General features: G+C 36.4%; 1 protein-coding gene across 13 annotated transcripts in view; it reads right to left on the reverse strand.

Annotated features, from left to right (window-relative positions):
* ATP11C (ATPase phospholipid transporting 11C (ATP11C blood group)) overlaps positions 1-21447 on the reverse strand; it is a 207311-nt gene that overhangs the window by 36963 nt on the left and 148901 nt on the right. For all 13 annotated transcript variants that reach the window (XR_012127479.1, XM_073227864.1, XM_073227862.1 and 10 more), the window contains 13 exons: positions 20696-20746; positions 19676-19740; positions 19264-19345; positions 18203-18353; positions 17403-17600; positions 12821-12982; positions 11984-12135; positions 10944-11015; positions 8960-9033; positions 7184-7287; positions 6500-6681; positions 5035-5298; positions 1540-1714 (listed from right to left, as the gene is read on the reverse strand). Coding sequence is in view for 12 of the 13 variants with exons in the window: in XM_073227864.1 (XP_073083965.1) it covers positions 1540-1714; positions 5035-5298; positions 6500-6681; positions 7184-7287; positions 8960-9033; positions 10944-11015; positions 11984-12135; positions 12821-12982; positions 17403-17600; positions 18203-18353; positions 19264-19345; positions 19676-19740; positions 20696-20746 (1732 nt within the window). In the remaining variant the exon portion in view is untranslated. The remainder of the gene's footprint in view (positions 1-1539; positions 1715-5034; positions 5299-6499; positions 6682-7183; positions 7288-8959; positions 9034-10943; positions 11016-11983; positions 12136-12820; positions 12983-17402; positions 17601-18202; positions 18354-19263; positions 19346-19675; positions 19741-20695; positions 20747-21447) is intronic.

Below are 21447 nucleotides of genomic sequence, written 5' to 3' on the forward strand. Positions count from 1 at the left end.
AAGAGCAAGACTAACACATATGAAAGAATACAGTGTGTATACAGAAGTGAAAAAGTTTATAACTGAGATGCTAAGGTTCTTTGGACCCAGTGTGTAAGTATAAGGAAGCAAGATGAAACAGTTCAACGTAGCCTGGAGGAGCTGGTAAAGATAGCATATGGGAGGTGGCCCTTAATCTGGGTTTTGAGTAAAATTTTTCTTGGTCCAAGAAGAATTCAGATAGAACTCTGCATGAGGAAATGATATGAGGAAAGCAGTAATTTGGCATGAACATGGCATGCGGAAGGGATAGAAAGGGGGAACAACCAACATGAGTGGAGGATTCATGCAGGATATGGGAGGGATGGTGGACACCAAGTACATACAGACACATTAAGAACCAACAAGGGTGAGCCTGATTGCCTCCCTGAATCATCCTCCCTTCATCCAAAGGGACCAGGAAACTCCTGAAAGTATTTGAGCAAGAATATATATGGTGGGAGAAGTGGTGTTTTAACAAGATTAATTTGGGAGGGTGGTGAAAGAAAATGAAGGGGGACTAAAAGCAAGGAGACTAAAACAAATTGCACGTGAAGTTGTAAGGGCTTGGACTAGGATGTATGTAAAAGGCTTAAAAAGATGACAGCAAAATGGAAGCTATGACAAAAGGTAGGCTCCAAAGGACATGGTGACTATATATGGAGTGAGAAAGAAGAGAAAAGGTAAAGGTAGTTTAGAGCCTTAGGGAGGAAGAGAAAAACATCACTGATAACAGGAATAATAAAGACAAGGAATAAAACATATTGGCCTGAATGAGAAAATTATAAGATCTATCTTGTACACTAGAATTTAATGTGACAGTAGGGAATCCACATGGAGCTGTCTAGCAGGCAGCTAGAAATATGAGATTTAATGAAAAGGAAAAGTCGGGACCAGAAATTTATCAATGGGAGTCACAGAAATGGATATGCTTTATACAGAGATAGGCTATAAGTGAAAAGCAGAGGAAAGACAGCCCCAGAGAAAACTGACAATTAGGGAGAAGACAGCAGATGAAAGAAAATAAAAAGACACTAGGTTGCCAAGGAGGAAAATAAGAGTTAGGACCATGGACCTTCATAGAAAGGGAGGAGAGCTTTCAGGAGCACATAATTGATAGTGACAAGTGCTGCAGAGAAATGAGAAAACGACAGCACCATGGACTTGGCAAGGCCACTGTTCTCCTCTCAGAGATCCAACAGAGTAAGATGACAAAAACACATGGAGCTAATGTAATAGGGGGTCAGAAGCAGTAGAACGGAGGCAGCAGGCATCAAGCACTCATTAGGGAAGTTTGAAAGGCAAGGAACTGGACAACCACCTTGAAGGGATAACAAGGTGTTGTGTAGATTTAATTCAAATTGGTGGGGAGACTCTCGAGTTTGACCACAAAGAGGAAGAAGCCAGGGAAGATGTACTAAGGTAATGATGGCTTTTTTAAGAAGAAACAAGAGTAAAATGAACAATTTGCACACGTGTATAGAAATACCTGGAGAGGAAAATTAACTAATACCCAGTTACCTGGGCTTTCTGTAATGGTGCCATCCGGCAGCAGAGCACTGCAGTACACTTCAGACAGATTTGTAGGAAAATGCTTTTGTAATTGTTAGAACTGGTGTCTTGACTAGAATTTAGTATGAGTGACAAGGTGGAGCCATCGATGATTAATCCATATTCCTGATGTTCCATCCATGCTCTGAAAAAGAAAAACAATGCTGTAGTTGAATTAATTTTACATTTTTATTTAGAACCTGACTTTTTTAAATCACAAAGAGGAGGGTCCCACACTTAGAGTTATTATCAGTCTGGTTTCCGGACATGTAAATCCTAAAGAAGCAACTGCGTCTAATAATGGCACAAGAGAGACTTTCCATCAGATATCTTTGACATTCAAGCTGATCATATAGATGACAATAAGTTCTAAAAGATATAAAAATAATGGACATTTAGCAGGTAGTTTCTATATAAAAAACACAAGATGAATTTTGGAAATTGCAGATCAACTCTGATATGAAGAAAAATCACCAGTCTATCTGAAAACTCTTTAATAGAGGGAAAATACAAAATAGCTTTGAGTGTATACAAATCAAAGAAGACCTTTGCCTAATATCATTTCCTGAATAATAAAACCTTTCAATAGACCTGGCTTCTCAAATATGATGGAGTACCTAAAAGACATGGTGTTCATTAAAGGATACCATGCACTAATGATATATGTTACATAATAAGTATCATTTTATACTAAGATTAGTGGTTCCTGACCATAGCCTTCCCATTAGAATCATCTGGGCCATTTTTTAAAATTGCCCATACCTGTGGTCTATCCCTAGACAAATTAAAATAGTGTATCTTAGGCAGGGCTTGGTCATATATAGATATGCTTTAAAAAGCCCCATAGTTGATATTCATACATAGCCAGGACTAAGAGGTGTTAGGTACTAGGAAAGACAAATGATATAGGTGCCAAGTACTTAAGAAAAACATATGGGGACAGCTCACAACTGAGAAAATTCTACCAATGAACATTTTAGTTTTCTGCAATTATGAAAAAAAGTGATTAATCAATTCTTGCTCAGGGAATCTTGGATATCATTTGAGAACCACTTCAGTAGAATACTAGACACAGCAGGCTATCATTGTTATAGATGAACTTGTTTAATTTTATGCTTCTCAAAGTTTAATGCTTAAGGGAATCTTGTTAAAGTTCCTGGGCATCTTGTTAAAGTACGGATTCTGAGTGAAATGGTTTGGGGTGGGACATGAGATTTTGCATTTCTAAAAAGCTTCTGGTGATAATGGAGCTGCTGTTCTATGGAACAAACTTTGAGTCGTGTGACCCTAATATGCCTCATAATTCCTTTATTCCACATCTTTGGTGTATAGTGCTAATACCATAATATTCTCTACTTGTCTGCTACTTTACTTTATAATTTTATGAGCCTGTTTTATTCACTTATTTAAGATACATCAATTGTGCTTTCTTTCTTTGCTCCCATACTCACACAGCTGACTTGTGCAGAAAACAGAGGCTCAATAACCAATGAAGTAATTATAAACATCAACTCTAAGAAGGACATATACAGGAATGGAAAGAATTATTAATAAAATCTTTCCTTGGAGAATAGAAAATTTTCTTGGGTAACAGAAGCATCCATGAGAGAATATACTCAACCAAACAAGGTATTACATGGTACAATGGTTGGGACAATAAATACACACAGGAAAAACAATGGGTTCTTTGTAAGGTGTGATATCTGAAATGGAACTTGAAAGACACAGCAGAAAGGAGATGGGAGAGAATGTATGTTGTGGTGCACAAGAAAGCAAGTTGAAAATGTCACTTGAGGTCTTTGGTGTGACCTGATTCTGTGGGTAATGGAGAACCAGTAAAGATTTGTGAGCAGCACTGTGATGATATGGGCAGTACTTTACACTTAAGAACCACTTGTCTGGCAAAAGGGCTTAAGGGATTTGAGGCATGAGTTGCTAGCAATCTAATGTGGAGCATTAGTGCTAAGAATGGGAACATGGGTAATAAGGCTTGGTGGCTGATCTGAAGCAGAAGGGACAAAGGATCAGAAGCTAGCAAAGGAGATACTGGGTCTGATGCCTGTGTAACCAAGCCCAGCTCCAAATAGGTAAGCTGGGAAGAGGGTATGTTCTAAGATGGTAAGTTAAGTTTTCCATAAACCCTGGCTTTTACAAAAGTGTCCCAGAGCTGCTGAATGGTGCTATGAACTTAATTGTGTCCCCTCAAATGTCCTTTGTTGAAGACCTAACCCCCAATGTGATGGTATTTGGAGATGGGGCCTAATTTAGGAGATTCAGGTTTAGATGAAGTCATGAAGGTAGGACCCTTATGATGGGATCAGTGCCCTTATAAGAGACACCAGAGCTTTCTCTCTTTCTGCCACATGAGGACACAACAAGAAGGCAGCTTTCTGCAAGCTAGGAAGACAGACCTCAGCAGAACTCGCCATGCTGGCCCCTGACCCCAGACTTCTGGCCTCCAGAAGTAGAGAAATAAGGTTCTACTGTGTAAGTCACCCAGTCTATGATATTTTGTTATGGTAGCCTGAGCAGACTAAGACAAATGGAGAAGTAAGCATGGGTGCTGGAACTGGGTAGACTTGCTCCACCCTTTTTTAGCTGTGTGATCTCAAATAAGTCATTTCATCTCTCTGAGCCTTAGTTTCCTTATTGGTAAAATGGAGAAAATAAGACTGCCTTACTGGCTTGTTGTAAAGTTTTAAATAAGAACAATTACATAAAGTGCTTAATATTTTTCCTGGAACAAAGACTGTGCTCAGGAAATGGAAAATAAGATTACCTTGGGGTGTTTTGATTTAGTGTAAGCACATGCTACAGCATTCCAGAAGAGCAAATCGACTTGATTATGGTTAAGGTAAATTCCATTTAATTGGTTTAGACAAGCTATCCCTCAGTCAGTTGTAAGTATAGGAAAAGATATCTCTGGGCATGGGATTATTGTGGATCAGTGACTTTCCTTGAGACCCTGAGGTTTAACAAGTTCTTCCTAAGCAGCTAGGTGAAACAAGAGTTGCAGTGGCCATGTTAACAAGTATTTGATTCCCTTTGGAGGTCTGGGTCATGAAAATCCACTCAGAAAATGGCCCCAAGGACCTCTAGATGCATGGAAACTATTGGTTTTATTACATTCAATTTAAGAGACTGTGAAAAGGAGTATTTTTTCTTAGCATGGACCAGGCCAGAGTATCAGTGCTAAATATCCACATCCTAAACATTTAGAAGTTGAACTACTCTTCTAAACCTTGGCAAGTGCAGGGTTTTCTTTTAAATTAAGTGAGAGGTGGAAAGTGCCAAATAACCTCAAATGGGCCATTATCAAGTCCTCAGAGAAGGTTTTAACTTACAAGAATAAAACAACTGCAAATAAAGAATGGTTAAGTTATAGAAATGGAGCCTTCTGCATAAACAGTTATGATTTACATCTACACTGATGCCTAAATATAAGAAACTGATGCACTTTCTTACTTTTTAAGGCTTCTAGTACTTTTAGGAAATTCATGCAGCAACTTCTTACGATATTCTATCAATAATTCATGTAATCGATCTTCTTTCCTTTCGCTTTCTTCGATGGTTTTTGTAGTCAGTTCCAAAAGCTCAGTGCTGGTTTGGAAAAGGCGGCAGGCATAGCAGGTAGATTTGGCTGTCTCCATCTTGTCCCCGGTAAGCACCCAGACTTTCAGACCTGCTGCATGCAGAGCCTCAATGGTCTCAGCCGCTTGATCTTGTAGCCTGGGAACACAACAGAAACCTTTTTATCCTCGAAAATTCCTGATATAGATTCTCCAGAAAGGCTTGTTAAAGAGATTATTTTTACAATTCACAGTACTTCTGGAGTTCTGACATGTTATCAGCTGGTTTTCTTTTATAGCCTCTACTCTTTCCGAGAGTGTTATCTCTGGCATGGTTTTACTTTTATTAAAGTGAATTTCAAACAGTGAGGTTTGGAAAAGTTCATGAAATCTCTTGAGGTAATTGGAATCCAATGGCAGAAATGAGAATCATCACTCTTAGATAAAATTTTTGAACTCATCAAATGTTCTTATCCACTGTGTATCATATTTCACTGTATTTTGTATCATGCCATATAAAAAACTTAACATGGTTCAAAACAGAAAGGGCAAAACACATTATAATGAGCTACTAAGGGAAGTTAGTGAATCTCCATTCTGACAAGCTTTAAGAATAGAAAAGCCAACCATCCTGAAAGCAAATGTAAACATGATTTTGAAAGGTAGGGAGAGAAGAATGATACTTTAGTTCCTTTTGGCCAGGCCAATAATGAAATTAGACTGAATGAAATCCGTTAGACACGTTCAATACTTTCCAATGTGACTGATGAATAACTTCTTGTTTGGTTAAGAATTTGCATTTATGCATTTACAATTTGCATTTATGATTTCTAAAAACCTTCTGAAATATTAAGAGTCTAAAATTTATTCTTTCAGGCAGATCAATGCTGGGGCCCTACAATTATGTCTGGCAAAGCTTAGCCTGTATAGTTAAATTATTTTCTAGTATGCAAAAATGTGCTCTAATCTGTTAACCAGGTTAGACTGAGCTCTCATGTTGTATGCTCTAACTTGAATTTCCTTTCTGCTCATCTCAGTCAAAATCTTACCCATTCTACTAGGTACCAGCTCAAATGATGTCTCTAGAGCAAAGTTCCCTATAAATAGTAAGACAATATATTTAATAAATATCTGCATAAATAAATGGATGGCTTTGTAACCCTTTGAGGTGACAGATTAGAAATGACTAATTCATTATTCTAAGGTAAAAATATGTAACTTAAAAATGATTCCCACAAATATGTCAAAATCTGGTATAAACAAACCTCAATCAAAGATTTAAATACTTGAGAATTACTAATCTGAATAAACACCTTAAGTGACTGGTCATTAAAATAACAAGAATATCATTTTCTAGTTACTTGTCTTCCACTGCAGTTGCTCCAATTAAATTCATGTTTGTCTCAATATCATCAAAAACCTTTTCCATTTTTTCTTCTCTGTCTTGTAAGGCCATTTTTGCCTCTATGAGCTGTCTGTTAATTCTTTTGTAATCATCTGGAGCAATTTCTTTGAAGGCTACACAAAGTGTTCGATACCCATCCTAGAAGCAAAGTAGGAGATCTTTAGTTATCCAAATAATAACTGAAAAAAAAACTCCACACTCTTTAAATACTATTGCTTTACTGTATAAAAGATAAATTCTGATGCATTTTTAGTTAAAAAAACCAAATAGACTGCAACTAAAAAGGTAACAATTTTTCAGAATAACAAAATAGTACTTCTTGGGGTAAAAAAAAAAGAACATAAAATAAACATTCTTGAAAAGACTTCAAGGCTTTAAATTATGAACTGAAACTTGCCCCCAGGATAATTAAAATAAGGAAATACACACATATTTACTTATATATCATATAAAATATATTTATTTAAACAAAATATATTTATATATAAAATAAGGAAAAAATACTGAATTCCCAAATCCAAAAATAAACCATGAAAATAAACTAAAATTCGTTTAAATAATCATTTAAATAGCAGTCCAATAAACACAGCATCTCTAGCCTTTCTCTTTCTACTTATTGGGGAGTAGGGTATAGGCTCACCACTGCATTACGTTCCACGTGGGCTTTAGTTAACTCAATTTCATGACTTTGCACCCTGGGGAAAACGGATGAATCTGCTCCTTTACAAAAGAGAAGTATGTCTCCTAAAATAGAACCAAAGTACTTGACTTAGAATTTTAAGACTGGCATTGGGATTTTAATAAGAGATAATTATTAAGGTGGTCTGTCCCACCCAGCTGCTGTGTATCCTAAGCCTGACCTGTAATGTTCACCCAAATGGAATGAGGTATCTTGACCTTTACTCTCTCAGGACAACATTCACCACCTTTTAACACCAACATGGACACAACTAATAACTCAGACTTTCCAACATCCATCTCTGTTTAAATAAACTTTCTTCCAGCGAATCATGGAAGACTGTGTTTGTATCAAGGAGCTGCATTTGAATTCTCTTTGAAAATGTTGTCAACCATGGTATAAAGTGCACATGTGGCACCTACAGATGCCAAGGACCAAACTCAAACTCAAACAAGATAAAATCAATTTGAATAAACCATACCAGTTAGCTTTTAAAACAATGGCTTAACAGTTTTTACCAAAAACTTGAGAATAGCTTTGCAGAATATTAGTACAAGTATGGCTTTTATCAATCTATATACCCAGGAAAGTAGTCACAGTTAAGCATTAAAAAAGATACTTCATACTTGTAAGGCAATGTGCTGAGTTCAACAAGTTAAACAAGTGTATCTCTGAGGTCAAAGCCCTTGGCAGACCATTTCTCCAGACATTTCATCATCCACAGTAGGACACGTGTACATGTGCACAGGTAAGAACAGCAAGTATTTCAAATATTGTGGGTGTTTTTCCATTTTTTCTCACACATCCATGGTGTGTTTAAAAGTCACAAAACAAATTCCACATTCACATAATGAAATCAACTTCATGATTTCACAGTCACACCATGAAATATGTATAAAGTGGGATGCATTCCCTCAAGGGTCTGTCTTTTTCTTTCCATTTTCATATTAAGGAATTTGGAACAGATATAATAATAAAAAGTAAATTGCAAGGAAGTAAGTCAAAACCACCTTGAGACAGACATAGATACACATACTCACACAAAGAGGTATCTGAGAGCCTGCAAATGAAGCAGACTGCTCCCCCAGATTCTTGCTGAATCTGAGCAGAAGGCATCCCAACCACCATTGTTCCTCCCAAGGACATGGGGGAACTCTGAGATGATAGTACTGGTTCCCCAACAAAGGATAAGCCTCTTTACTTAGTCGAACAAATAGCCCAGAGTGTTGAAGTAAAATCAGAGTGTCCCTTCCCAGCAGTCCAGCCCTTAGTTATCTCTAGCTTACCTGCTTCCAGGGAATATAAAGCAGTGGGGAATTAGAAAGGTCAGGGATGGATAACCAGCAGCTCTCCACATTCAATGATTCTACTGCTAGTAATCTCAAACCAATCAAATGCAAGGGGCTGCTGCATGTGGACATTATTGGTGATTGGTCAGTACCCTGAGCTGTAAAAGTCATCCTTTCAGTTCCTGTTTGGATATCCAAAACCAATGAATAGCGTTCAGCTTCTATGAAGATGCCTACACAGTCATACCAGAGGTTCCGCCACTGACAATTTGGCAAACTGACCATAGGTGAGCATATATCAATGGATTAAGGCATACAGAAAAGCTACTGCTTTGCCTAGCTTTAGGTAATCACACACTACTACCCGAAATGTTTTTGTTTCTTGAAATAGCTGATCAACATGCAAATCTATAAATGGAAAAAGAGAAAAAGTTTTTAAAATGCATACCTGCCTGAGTTCTCACAATTACACTCATACGACGGCGGACAGAATCAAAGTTTAACGTGTGAAGAAGTTCATACCTTTATGAGAAGAAAAATAAGTAAAACACCTAAACCGTATTGGGAAAAATAAAACACAACAGAAACATCTTAAGATATTTAAATACAGTAAACGAGCAGAGCTTTTCTGTTCGGGAAAGGGTTGTTGGTTGTGTGTTTAACTAGTGCTTTCCATTGTATCTTTGAAATTTCTTTGTCTGCAGAACATGCCATCAGAGAATACCACTATTGGTAAGGGGTATTGATATCCTCCCATTATATTACTTAAAATGGTAAGGAGGGAGTGACTACGTAGGAATGGGTAAAAAAGAGCTGTCCTACGAAGCCTTATTTGGAGGAGTCTAGAAGTAGTCCCACCCTGTCAGTTATTTTAATCATCTATGGAGTGCCTAATATGTGTCAGGCATAGTGCTGGGTGCTACAGAATAGACATGAATCTGCCTGATTCCCTTCCCTCAAGAGGCTCACCATTTGAAAAAGGAGGCACAGGATAGTAAGATGACCTCCCAGTCTGCCAAATACTGTACTAAAGGAGCTCACAGAAGAGATACGGGAGCACAGATGGAAGACATCTGAATGAAAGCTTCATAGAAGAAGTGGAGCATGAGCTGAGTTCTGTATGAGTGATATGATAAAGAAGGCATCAAGGCATTCTGAGTAGAGGAAGAGCATGTGCAAAAAAGGCACAGTAGCATGATAGCTCATGGCCCATGGAGGCATTTACAGTAATTCAGGAAGGCTTGAAATCTCATCAACTGGGGAACAGCAAGAGAGGTAAGCAGGGGCTGGGAACTGAGAACACTGTGGGTCATTTCAGGAATTTGAGATTTTATCCTAAGAGCGAGAGGAATCCACTGAAAGGTTTCAACAACGGAATGACAGATTTATTCTGAGCTATTAATTTATTCTGAGCTATTATAATAAATGTAAGGATGCAAAAGAGTAAAAATAAGATAATTAGAAAAAAATGTGAGGAAATATTTTCTTTAAAATAAACAACTTGGATACAAATATTTGCCCTAAAAAATATTTTCTACAAAGCTTATTTTTGATGGGAGTGAGCAGATCATTGGTTTTGGGATGTGTGTATGTTAAGACATCTAGATGTAGCATTTGGTGTTGGTCAGATGGAGGCATGGTTGTGAACCAGCTAGAATCTGAACTCTGACAATGATTCTGGGCTCCTGGCAGTCAAGCTAAAGAGCCTTCCTCTCTGGCTTCTGAGCATCACTGCCTACAGAGGCACATTCCCCAAGCACATGTACATACATTACAGGTTTCTGAGATGGGTCTCATGAGATGTTAGGGGCCAAAATGGAAGTCAGATGAGATAATTACATTTTAACTTCAGATCAAGAAATTCAAATTAATCACAGAGCCTAATTAAAATCTGCTATTAAGCCAAGGTGGATTTGTTCGTTGGAGTCTCTGTAGCAAAAAAAAAGGAAATATAGAGACACTAGTGCATCAAGGTACTTGCCCTGAGGCTTGCACTTGGGCATCTAGAAGAACATAAAGCTTATGATATCAAAGCTGCCACAGCTGGCTGGAGTTGCAATCCCAGAGGAACTGGTTGTGTTCTGGACAGCACGAGGTTTCATGCATGGTTACTGATTTTTTTTTGCAGCATATGTTAGAGACCTGAAATGGCATCTAAATTTCAAAAGAAAGTCCAGGCAGACTCTCATTCAGGCTACTGGATCAATGTGTAAACCAAATTTGGAATCTTTTCCACCTCAAATCCCAGTTTTGGCTATTGTATAAAAATTTCCTTCACCTTCTCCAACTACATTTACATAAAATTTTGAACTAAGAGAGCAGAGTCCTACATTTATACATGCAATCAGTTTCCTTTGCTGCTCTTACTAAATCCATCAAAGGTTGACTGTGGGTTAAGAAGTGACAAACATCAAACACACAGTGCTACTTACTCTTCTATTTCTTTTCTTTGATTTTCTACTCTCATATGGCCGTTCCGAATTCCTACAAATGTGAACCCATACCTGTCAAAAATAATAAAAGAGCTTTGTGTATCTCTAAAAAACGATTAATATTCTTTGGCACTGGGGTTACTCATACTTGTTTATTGTTTATCTCTCTTTCCTACAATTTCAATTTGTAGCTGTATTTTCCTTCACTGGCTGAGATTATAACACAGAGCAAGTGAATACCCAATTATAAACTGTAACCAAGGAAGAGGCAACTTGTAATTCCAATTCTGTAGCTAGCACATTGGGTGACCTTTTAGTCACTTAATCATTTTGGGCTCCATGGGTAAAATGGAATTGTCAGTTACTAAATAATGTCAAAATTGCTGGAAGTACTTCAGAAATAACACATATTGTACAAAAGGTGGCCACCGTTATGATTTGTAAAATATGGTATGAACATTTGGACTTCTGGCTGATATTCATAAATAGTAATGCAAGTTATATTTATGTATTACTATTTTCTTTTTGGTTTTAATTGGCTAGGCTTGGGAATTTTGCACAGCCTTCCAGATAAAGCACTTTAAAACAAAGAATATAGATATTTAAAGAGAAGGTTACTGACACAAACAGAAAAAATAAAATAACTCCTGCCCTCCTGTGATTAAACTTTTTCAGAAGTACGAGTGCTTACTTTTTCTTCACTCTTAATAAAAGGTAATATATTTCTCTACAACTTATCTCAGGGTTTTAAAAACAGCTTCACTGAGATATAATATTTAATGTGAGAAATTTGATGAGTTTGGACACATGCAAACACCTGTGATATCACTGTTACAAGCAAGGTAAAAGACATATTCAAACACCTCTCACATTTTCCTTATGCCCCTTTGGTTTTTTATTACTTGTGGTAAGAACACTTAACATGAGATATACCCTCTTAACAAATTTTGAAGTGCAAAATACCACATTGTTAGCTATAGATATAATGTTGTATGGCAGCTCTCTAGAAATTATTCATCTAGCACAACATAAGTACTTACTTTTTAGCTCCTTTCACCAAAGCTATTTCATCTGGTGAAGAGGACATATAGGTTAATTCAGCTGATTCTGTTGTTCCATCAACAGCATCATTTGCTCTAATTTCTACAGTATGACATAAACACAAGGCACGCAGAAAGAGCTCTTCTCGATTCTGTTGAACAGTAACAGAAAAATAACTATATTATTTTCACTTTGATCACTTGGTAGGAAGTCAGTGAACAGAGAGAAGATATTAATGGTAAGAGAATGTTATAATCTCCAGAAAACAGAGTAGCAGAAATTTATGAATTCTTCATACTAAAATGAACTATATAATCTCCTAATTCCTAACAGCATTCTTGGTTCACAGGTAACATACCCTAGGGGCTGTGTTAACTCATTCACATTACCATAGTATCAGCTAGTACCAAAGCAGTGACTTCTTCATGGCCTAAAAAAGTTCATTCATTCACAATCTGGCAATAGCTCAGGTGCAGGGAGATCCCACTTCATTTAATGTCTAGACACTCCGGGGACTCAAATGATTTGAATAGACATTCTTAGAAGAGCTCATATTTTTTTAAAGACAAAGTACTAAGAAGTATTATTACACAGACAAGCAAATGGAAGTTTTACCCAAATGCCACTTCCTATAATTCTTTCTACTTATAAATTGTACTTATTTATAAATTGCAGCGGTATTAGTAAAAGAAGAAAGATGAAGTCAAAAGAATAAACAAAAGGTTATTCAAAAGTCTATGTCATGCACCCAAATTCTTCATTTCCGCTATGCAGTGTAACTACATGCATCATAGATTGACTTCTCAAGGTAAAATGGTAATGCAAAAAATTGCCACCTTATCTGCTTTGCCAAAATATGTTAAGGGTCCATCAGTCTGAGAGAGTCCATCAGCCTCCTGAGCTACACCTTTGTACTTATGTCCATCTATGCAGCATTCAATGAATTCCATGCTGTTTTCAGTGAGTGTTCCAGTCTTATCTGTAAATACATAATCCACCTAAAAACAAGAACATGAACATATGTATTTTTACTTTCTTCAGTGTAATTAATTTTTATTTAGCTGTAAGGCAGGGCTATTATCAGATCCATAGAAAGTATTTTTCCTAAGACTTCTCGTCAAATGTCAGCTAATTATAGAAGTAGTATTATCAAGAGCAGTGAATGAGTATTTTTAAAAACACTGAAATAGTGTCACATGTCTAAGGTAGAACTAGTCAAATAGAGAAGATTAATAGGAAGGAAAAATGTGGCTATTTTATTAAACTAAGAAACCCTTCAATATAATAACCACTTGTTTTGATGTACAGAAGTTACAATAGAAAGTCAATTTTCCAAGTGGAAAACAAGAATATACTGACCACTTATTTCGCACATACACACATAGAAAAAATATTTGATAGGAACATAACTGGAGGTAACAAAATGTTTCCTTGAAAAGCAAAATTTTCTATAAATACACTTATAATGCATATAAGAGTTACAGAACATAGGAGAAATAAAAATGTTAACAGTTACTTAGGAGACACAGTAAGTCAATTATGTTAAAAAACAATTGAAATTTCTTTCTACATACTATGCATATTTACAAATACTCCTCAAAAAAGTTTCCAAATTAAAAAAAGCAGAGTTTATAATGGTAGGTTAAAGTATAATACAAACATACTTTCATAAATAATGGGAAAAATATACTATGAACTTTTTCATGTAAAATAAGTGTCTTTGAGCATTTCTATTTTATCTCAGTTTTTCTCTCTTCTATTTATAACAGTTGGCTTTTGGAAACCCACAATTTTAACCTTCTTTTTGGCAATTCATACTTAAATAGTTAAAATTATGGGCTGACAGGAACAAGCATAAGCACAAGATTAAGGTTTTTATTATTTAAGGGAGAAAGGGATGAACTCCAGCAGTGGTTTCTTTCTAATTATTTTTCAGAGCTTTTCATGGTAGCAGCTCTGGCACAAATATAGCATTCCAATCATCCTTTTATTTTTTGCTGTTAGCTAGCCAAGTTTGAATTCTCTCTTTAAATTAATCCAAGTGGCATTATTCCTCTATTGTCTAGATTTTTCCAGTTAAAATGAAATTCCTTGGGGCTTTTCTTCAGATCAAAATTATTAACCTTCATTTTCCCCTGAAGGTTGTCCTGGGATGTTGTACCTCCTGTACTTGGATGAGCATTAACACACTCAGAAATGTTTTGAATGTCAAAGACGGTAGTTAAAAACAAATATAAAGTGCAATTATTTCCCTATATAAGTGCAGTATGGATCTGCATACAATTAATCTCCCAGGTATAGGCCAACAAACTATACCCTAATACAGTAATTATCAAACTGTAGTGTGCAGCCCAATCACTTAGTGGGCTTGTTCAAACTCAGATCACTGGGTTATATCTCCAGAGTTTCTAATTCGGTAGCTCTGGAGCAGGGCAGGATAATGTACATTTCTATAAAGTTCCCAGGTGATGCTGATGGTACTGGTCCCAGGATCATATTTTAAGAATCACTGATCTAATACATGCCCTATATTCAGGTAAGGGGGAGGAAAGAAATGGCTGCTATTACAAAGTATTCTCATGTTTAAAGGAGAGAAAGGGCTAAACAGTGAAAGGCTACTGCTTGCCTTGGACTCTTAACAGCTGCTTCCTCTTTAGTGGTGGGTTTGAGCCTACTGGAAAGAGTCCTCTCTGTCAGCAAACTGAAACCCATCATTTTATGGATAGAAAGCCTAAAATGAAATAGCTGTTCTAGGGTAGAAAGAGCCCTGAACTAAAGGATGAACACCTGAAATCACCTACTTTATAGGTTAAAATTCTTCGTATCATTCAATCTAATGAAACACTTGAACTGGTGTCTTACATCCACCACCTACTAACTTTGTGACCTTGGAAAAATCTCTTCATTTCTCTGAACTTCAAATATTAATCTTAAATAATCCAACCTGCTGCACAAAGATGTAAAGATTACAAAATAAAGCTCAATTAACAAACATGTTTGTAAGCTATAAGGTATTATACAGATGTTGATTGTCATTGCTGTTGACCAGAATCACAGAGTACTGGACTCTTCCTATCATCCCACATTCCTAATTTTTCTGATCAATTATGATCACATTGTTATAGTTACATATGATATATGTGTTTCCCCAACTAGATGGTGAACAACTTGAGGGTTTCTTGTTTACTTCTTAACAGTAACCTCAGTACCAAGAACCATAACCAATTAATTGAATTATTGGAGTCAGAGTACATACTCAGACACACCATTAGGCATAGATGGCAAGACTGGTAGGGGACAAAAAGCATGAAACTACCCCCACAATTTTTTCAAGATGAGTTGTCTAAAAGACTTATGTCTGTCATAAAAGACCCTATTCTTTTCCAAATGAACTGAGCAGTCTACTTTTTGTTTTCCAAGTCAAACACCATCCTAAACATATTTTTCTATTTTTAATAACAATGTGGGTCATTTTGAAAGATGTTAATAAAGTGTTTGCAATGGTATTGATGGGAACTGACACTGCTTTTAGCTATATCAAAAGCACTACCGATTTTAAATTATGAGGAAATTGGTTACACTTAATTTTGTGTGTACCAGTCCACTGAATGCTAAATGGCCCAAGAAAGTATTTTAAGACTTCTTTGCATTTTCATTCAGGTAGTTTCTACACATAGAAGCTAATAATGACGGCAAGTTGTTTTTATATTATATAAATTAAGTGGCAGTCTGGCTATTCACTTAATGATTTGACTAAATGACAGTCACACCCAGAAAAGCAAGTTTTGGTAGGAAAGAAGTGGTGGCTCAAATGAAAATTGCAGTTTCTCTTCACTGATCAAATTTACCAGATCATCACCCAAACCTGTACTTTACTTTCTGTAGTGTGAAAACAGCCTGGATGATAGGAACAGCATTATATTCCCACAGGTAATATGAAAGCTGCTGAGGTGGAGATCTGAATGAAAGAGAAGTATCTCATCTAGTGGAACTTGGCTGGATATTCTGCTTGTCTCTGATAAGCAATAGGTGTCAAATATGGAATGATGGCTATGCTATCTGTAGTACCCTGGGACTAGCCATGTTCATCCGTGGGTAGGTTAATTCATACAGCCAGGTCCTGGATCTAGAATAGGCAGATTTACTCAACTAAGTTGGCTGCCAGGGAAAAAGTTCACCAGAGGTGGCTTGTGACTCAATTTTTTTTATGCAAAAAGACTATATATTGACGCCTTTTACTAGAGTAGTTCTACTCAGCACGGTTCCTGGATGAAAACTTCTGGTATAATAAGGTTAAGGTTAACTGTGGCAGCTGATGTCACCTACAAGAGAATCTTCTGGAAATAATACCTAAGGGAAAAGCATTTGTTCATTCATTTCTTGTTCTATCTTTAGTGACTCAGTATCTCTATGTGGTGCAGATCACATGGTCTGGGATACTAGAGTCCTGAAGTCAGGTCTGAACAAAATGGTTCTGAAGAGTCCTTTTACCCTTGTGACTGTAGTTGTCAAGAGGATACTTTCGTTCAGGCAAAGGCCATATAAAAAACAGAAATAGAGAGTCGGGCAGAGAAGGACTAAATTCATGAAGAGAGTTTTGTGGTATAGATACAAATCAGCACCATTTAAGACAAGTGTGAGGCCCTGTTCCAGCCACTCAGTTCCATTAAGGGAATCTGCATCTCCCAGTAACAAGAAATGACATTTCCACAGCCTTGACATTCTAAATATCATGAGAATTAAATGCAAGCCAAAAATTCCCTCAGCTTGTGAAGATCATTATATGACACATACTCAATTCAGACAAAGGGAAAAACTTTATACTGTAAGCACCTAAGAAATCAACACTTCAAGAATTAAAGCTAGACTGTATTGTGTTGGAAGACAAATGCACCTGGGTTAGAAATGAGGTCACAGTCTGAGCTACACTGGCACATGAAGGAAAAAGCATTTGAGGAGTGCATGCCCTCACATTTCCCTTCATTTAAATTCTTACACTAAAAAAAAAACTGTGCTTGCTAGGAATATATTCCATCTGATCAGAAATGTACCAAGAAAATGTCAGTAGGGCAATTCTGGTCAATGCATTTATAAAGTAGCTATGTTTACTACCCCATATTCTATCCCCAAACGATTATATATGGTGATGAGGACTACATGTTTCCTATTCAAAAGCAACAGCCCATGATCTAACAACAGCATCAGATGAGTTTTAAAGAGAATTTCTATAGTATTCAATTTAATATATAAATTGGATTCTTCTCAAAAATGCCAGCAAAAAAATAACTAATGCTGAATAAAGGAATTTTCTTGGAATCACATTTCTAAATGTGAAATGGTCACATACATTGGTAATCCAAACTATAAGAAAAGATATTTTCACTATGTTAACTTATTTTAAATAAAATATGTTCTTACCTGACCAAGTTCTTCATTAAGGTCTGATGTGTTAACCAGGGCTCCTTCATTAATTTCTTCATCATAAAAGTCCTTATCCCATGAAATGAAAAAGGAGCCCAAGAATTTCTGCATTTCTACTGTGACATACATGGAGACAGGAATGATAAAGTTGAATAGAACCATAAATGACAGGAAGTCGGTGAACATTTTCAAAACCTAAAAGAAACAGGTCATGCTAATTAGATGCACAGTTCAATTAAACAAGTGTAATATAAAGAACTTACTTTCTATCTTTTTATTTCAATCCTGAAAGCACAGATCTTCCTATAAAGAAACTTTGCAATGGCAATATCATTGGTCAAAATTATATCACAGTATATACAAACAACATTTAAAAGCACCCTCAATTTTATCATTATTCTTCAGTGAATATTCCCATGAACTTAAGACTCTTTTCACTTCCTTAAGTTCTCTGCTCCCCCCACCCACAGTCATGAAAGTACGATCAAAATTTTACATGTAGGCATTTATTATTCTTCTATCATGATATATCACAAGCTCATATATGTTAACATGCCAGATTCGTGCTTAATTACTTAAAACTCTTAACTAAAAGAGATAAAAAACAAGCATAGATGTCTAAAGTAGAAGAAAACAAAACTATAAAACTTCTTAAATATTTAATAGCTTAGGGCTACAATACAACCAAGAGAAAACCCAGAAGCTAATGAAAGTTATCATTATGTGAGCAGCATTTCAATAAAGGGTGGCTTGGTCATAAAGTGCTAGAGTTAAAATTTAGATGTAGAACAAATTACCTTCAATGTTTCATGCTCTTTCAGGGTCTTTTGGTTATACCAAGGTTCATCATTATATGGTATACTTTGCCAAACGTACTTTAGAGTAGTGCACACTGCAGCTTTGGTCAGTAAGATAAATAAATACACAATCAAGAAGGCATTAATGGATCTGAAAAATAAGATATCATGGATTTAAAAACCATCTGATACAACCAGTTCTAAATTAAACTGTTTGGTTTCTAAAGCTCTCCTATGTACTATGTGTAACACAGCAGATGCCTGTACGTATGAACTTCAATTATCATGGCTGAAGCGTTACTCTCAAGTGGAAAAATAGAAAAGCCAACTGCAACCTGTTGGTTGGTCACCAATGGTCCACAAAGTGGAATGGGTGACTAACTTACACACCTTTAGTAAGGATCCTACAAGAGACACAGACTCCGTCCCTACCATCATTACCTTCTCAAACCTTACAGGAGTAGGTTGTTTCCATTTCCCTGAATCCTAAAGCTTTGGGTAGGGACTGGGGGAGCAAATGAGAGATTATCAAGCTTAGTGTGGGTTTTTAAAATTGGGAAGTAGAGCTATTGGAAGGGTGCCACTGACATACCGTATCCATCTTAACGGCAGAGGGAGGTCCATGCTAGCGGCAACTGGCTTGAAGGTATACCACGTACCACTTCAGTTTTTGTCAAGGGACTATTATCTACACTGTAGAACCTCCTTACATATAGCAACTAGAGGACTGTAACACATTATCAAGCAGGAAAAGGGAATAAATTTATATTTCAACTGAACTCTGCCCTTGAATAGTTATGTGACCTTAGGTACCTAAGTCAGTTATCATCTCTGAGACCATTTTTTAAACTGCTGACACGTTAACAGTAATTACTGCATAGTTGCTTAAAAGGTTTAACCAAATCAGATATACATATCACTGAGCATAGTTCTGGACCATAGAAGTGCTCAAAATGGTAGCCATTATAAACAATTATTTTTGTTATGGCTGTTATTTGGAATTACTGAAAAGTAACTTTTTTAGTTTAATGATAACTGGAGAAGTTGTGGTGCACACTAACTTTTCAACAGCAGAACGTTTTTGAGATTTTCCTTGGTAGTTCAAAGCCATTTTGGTTTCCATCCCAGTGTAAACAGCAATTCCTGAGGAATAACAGAATACAATAAAAACTAGGTTACAACTGAGAATGCCAACCACCCTCCACCCAGCCTTGAATCTATCAAATTTTTCAGTCTGTAAAAGTAAGAATTTTAAACCCTCTTCTAAACATATCACTTATAGTATAATTTTAATTCTACATAGTTTATCCGTCATATTTTAAGTTAGTTCACCACCTATAAGTAAGTTTCCAACACCTAAAATAGGCTTAGATTAAATGTCAATTATCCATCATGTTCGATTTTTAACATGCACTATTTACACACAGGCTTTACAAACATACTTCTAATAAGTATATCTAAAAAACTGTTCACCATATATCTTCTTGGTATTTTTCAGAGTAGCTCCTTTCAACAAGAGATTTTCAGGTCCCAAAGATCTAAATAAAAAATGAACACAGCTTGTCCAAAAAGCTCATTAAATAGTATCATCAAGTGTGGGTCATATTTTGCCCCAACACACATCTGTCTCCAAGGGGTTCAGAATGTATCTACTTATATGCTTACTCCCCAGGATGAGCTGAAAGAGCATTCACTCTGAATTACTTGAGGGCACATCACAGATGGAAGCACAGGACAGGAGTAGCCAGCAACACAGAGGTAAAGAGATGTATATAGAGATAAAAGGATTATGAGTCATAGCAAGATGAGAACAGAGCAGCAGTCAGCAAGAAGCAGAAAGAGGCTGACAAACAAAAGACTGGAAAAGTCAATGCCAAGGTGGGAAAGACACACTGACATATTTTTAGAGAATAAACCCACTTTTTGGGGATCACTGGACACTTGGTATTTCTTTAATTTCCTTCTGAGTGTGGCTATAAAGGCCAAGTGGAATAGTTGAGGTAATTAACTGGATGACAGAAGAGGAAATATCACTTTTTATGTGAATTGCTTCATTATAAATGATTAGCCTTTCATTTTACTGAAGTCCAGGTAATTCTGCCAGCATTTTATGTACTGCCTTGTCCCTCATACTCCTAGAGAGCAGTGGTTTAAGGGAGGTACCAATATTGTCAGCCACTGCACAAGCAAGGACAATTAATACAGTGTCAAGAACAGATTTGGAAATTTCAGTTGACATGTCTAGAGCTCTGCAATTTTGGAAACCCTCAGCACCACCTGCTCCTAGACACACACTCAGAATCTCTACCACTAGAACCCTACCAATGACAAGGTTAGTTACTGAAGACCCATTAGTGAGTTACAGGCTAATGACTCCAGGTTATTCATCTTTACATCCCTTTCTATAAAGACAAGGACAAACTATTTTAATGGGCTTAAAAAGAGAAACACACTCCCCCCTACAAGGACAGATTAAAGAAATGACAAACTAACCTGGCAACCGCCTGAAGACTATTACTATAGATATTAATTCGCCCAACAAACCTGCAAAAAGAACATAATAGCAAATGTGTTTTTTATATTGAGGTAAAATCTATATACCACAAACACAGGAATGAAATCAAAATACAAATAATGCAGAAGAGGTAAGATCATGAATAAACTATTAAAAAAAGTTATTCTGAACTAGCAAGGTGTGAAACATTTTTCATCTAATTTAAAAAATATTATGGATTATTAGAACATAAATGAAGTTTCTAAATTGATTTTCAAGATCTAGTTGGCACTGTGTGTGCACACAAGACCATTCTCATTTATACTTTATATAAACCACTGAGAAAGGTGTTTGGTGGTAAAACACAACTTTAAAACCATTAGTTCAGTAGTTTTTTTCATCTGAGTATACATCAGACTCACTGGAGGGCTTATTATTTATGGGACCTATCCACAAGCTTATGATTTAGGTGAAAATTTGCATTTCCAACAACTTCTGAGGTGATGTTGCTGCTACTGGTAGCCCAAGATCACCCTCTGAGAAACACTGCATTAGTATCAGACAGTGAATACTTGATTGCCATCTTGGAAATTTCCAACCTGTGTCTTGCTGCTGATTTAAATACTGAATTTGATCTGATCACTTAACATGGCTAGGCACATGGTATTCTGTATTTCTGAAAAATGGGGTAAAAAGGCCTAACACTTCCTTAACAAGAGTGTTGAGTATTTTATAATTTGTATTATTATTT

This window comes from Manis javanica, chromosome X (genome assembly GCF_040802235.1).
Source record: "Manis javanica isolate MJ-LG chromosome X, MJ_LKY, whole genome shotgun sequence".
In the NCBI taxonomy this organism is placed as follows: domain Eukaryota; kingdom Metazoa; phylum Chordata; class Mammalia; order Pholidota; family Manidae; genus Manis; species Manis javanica.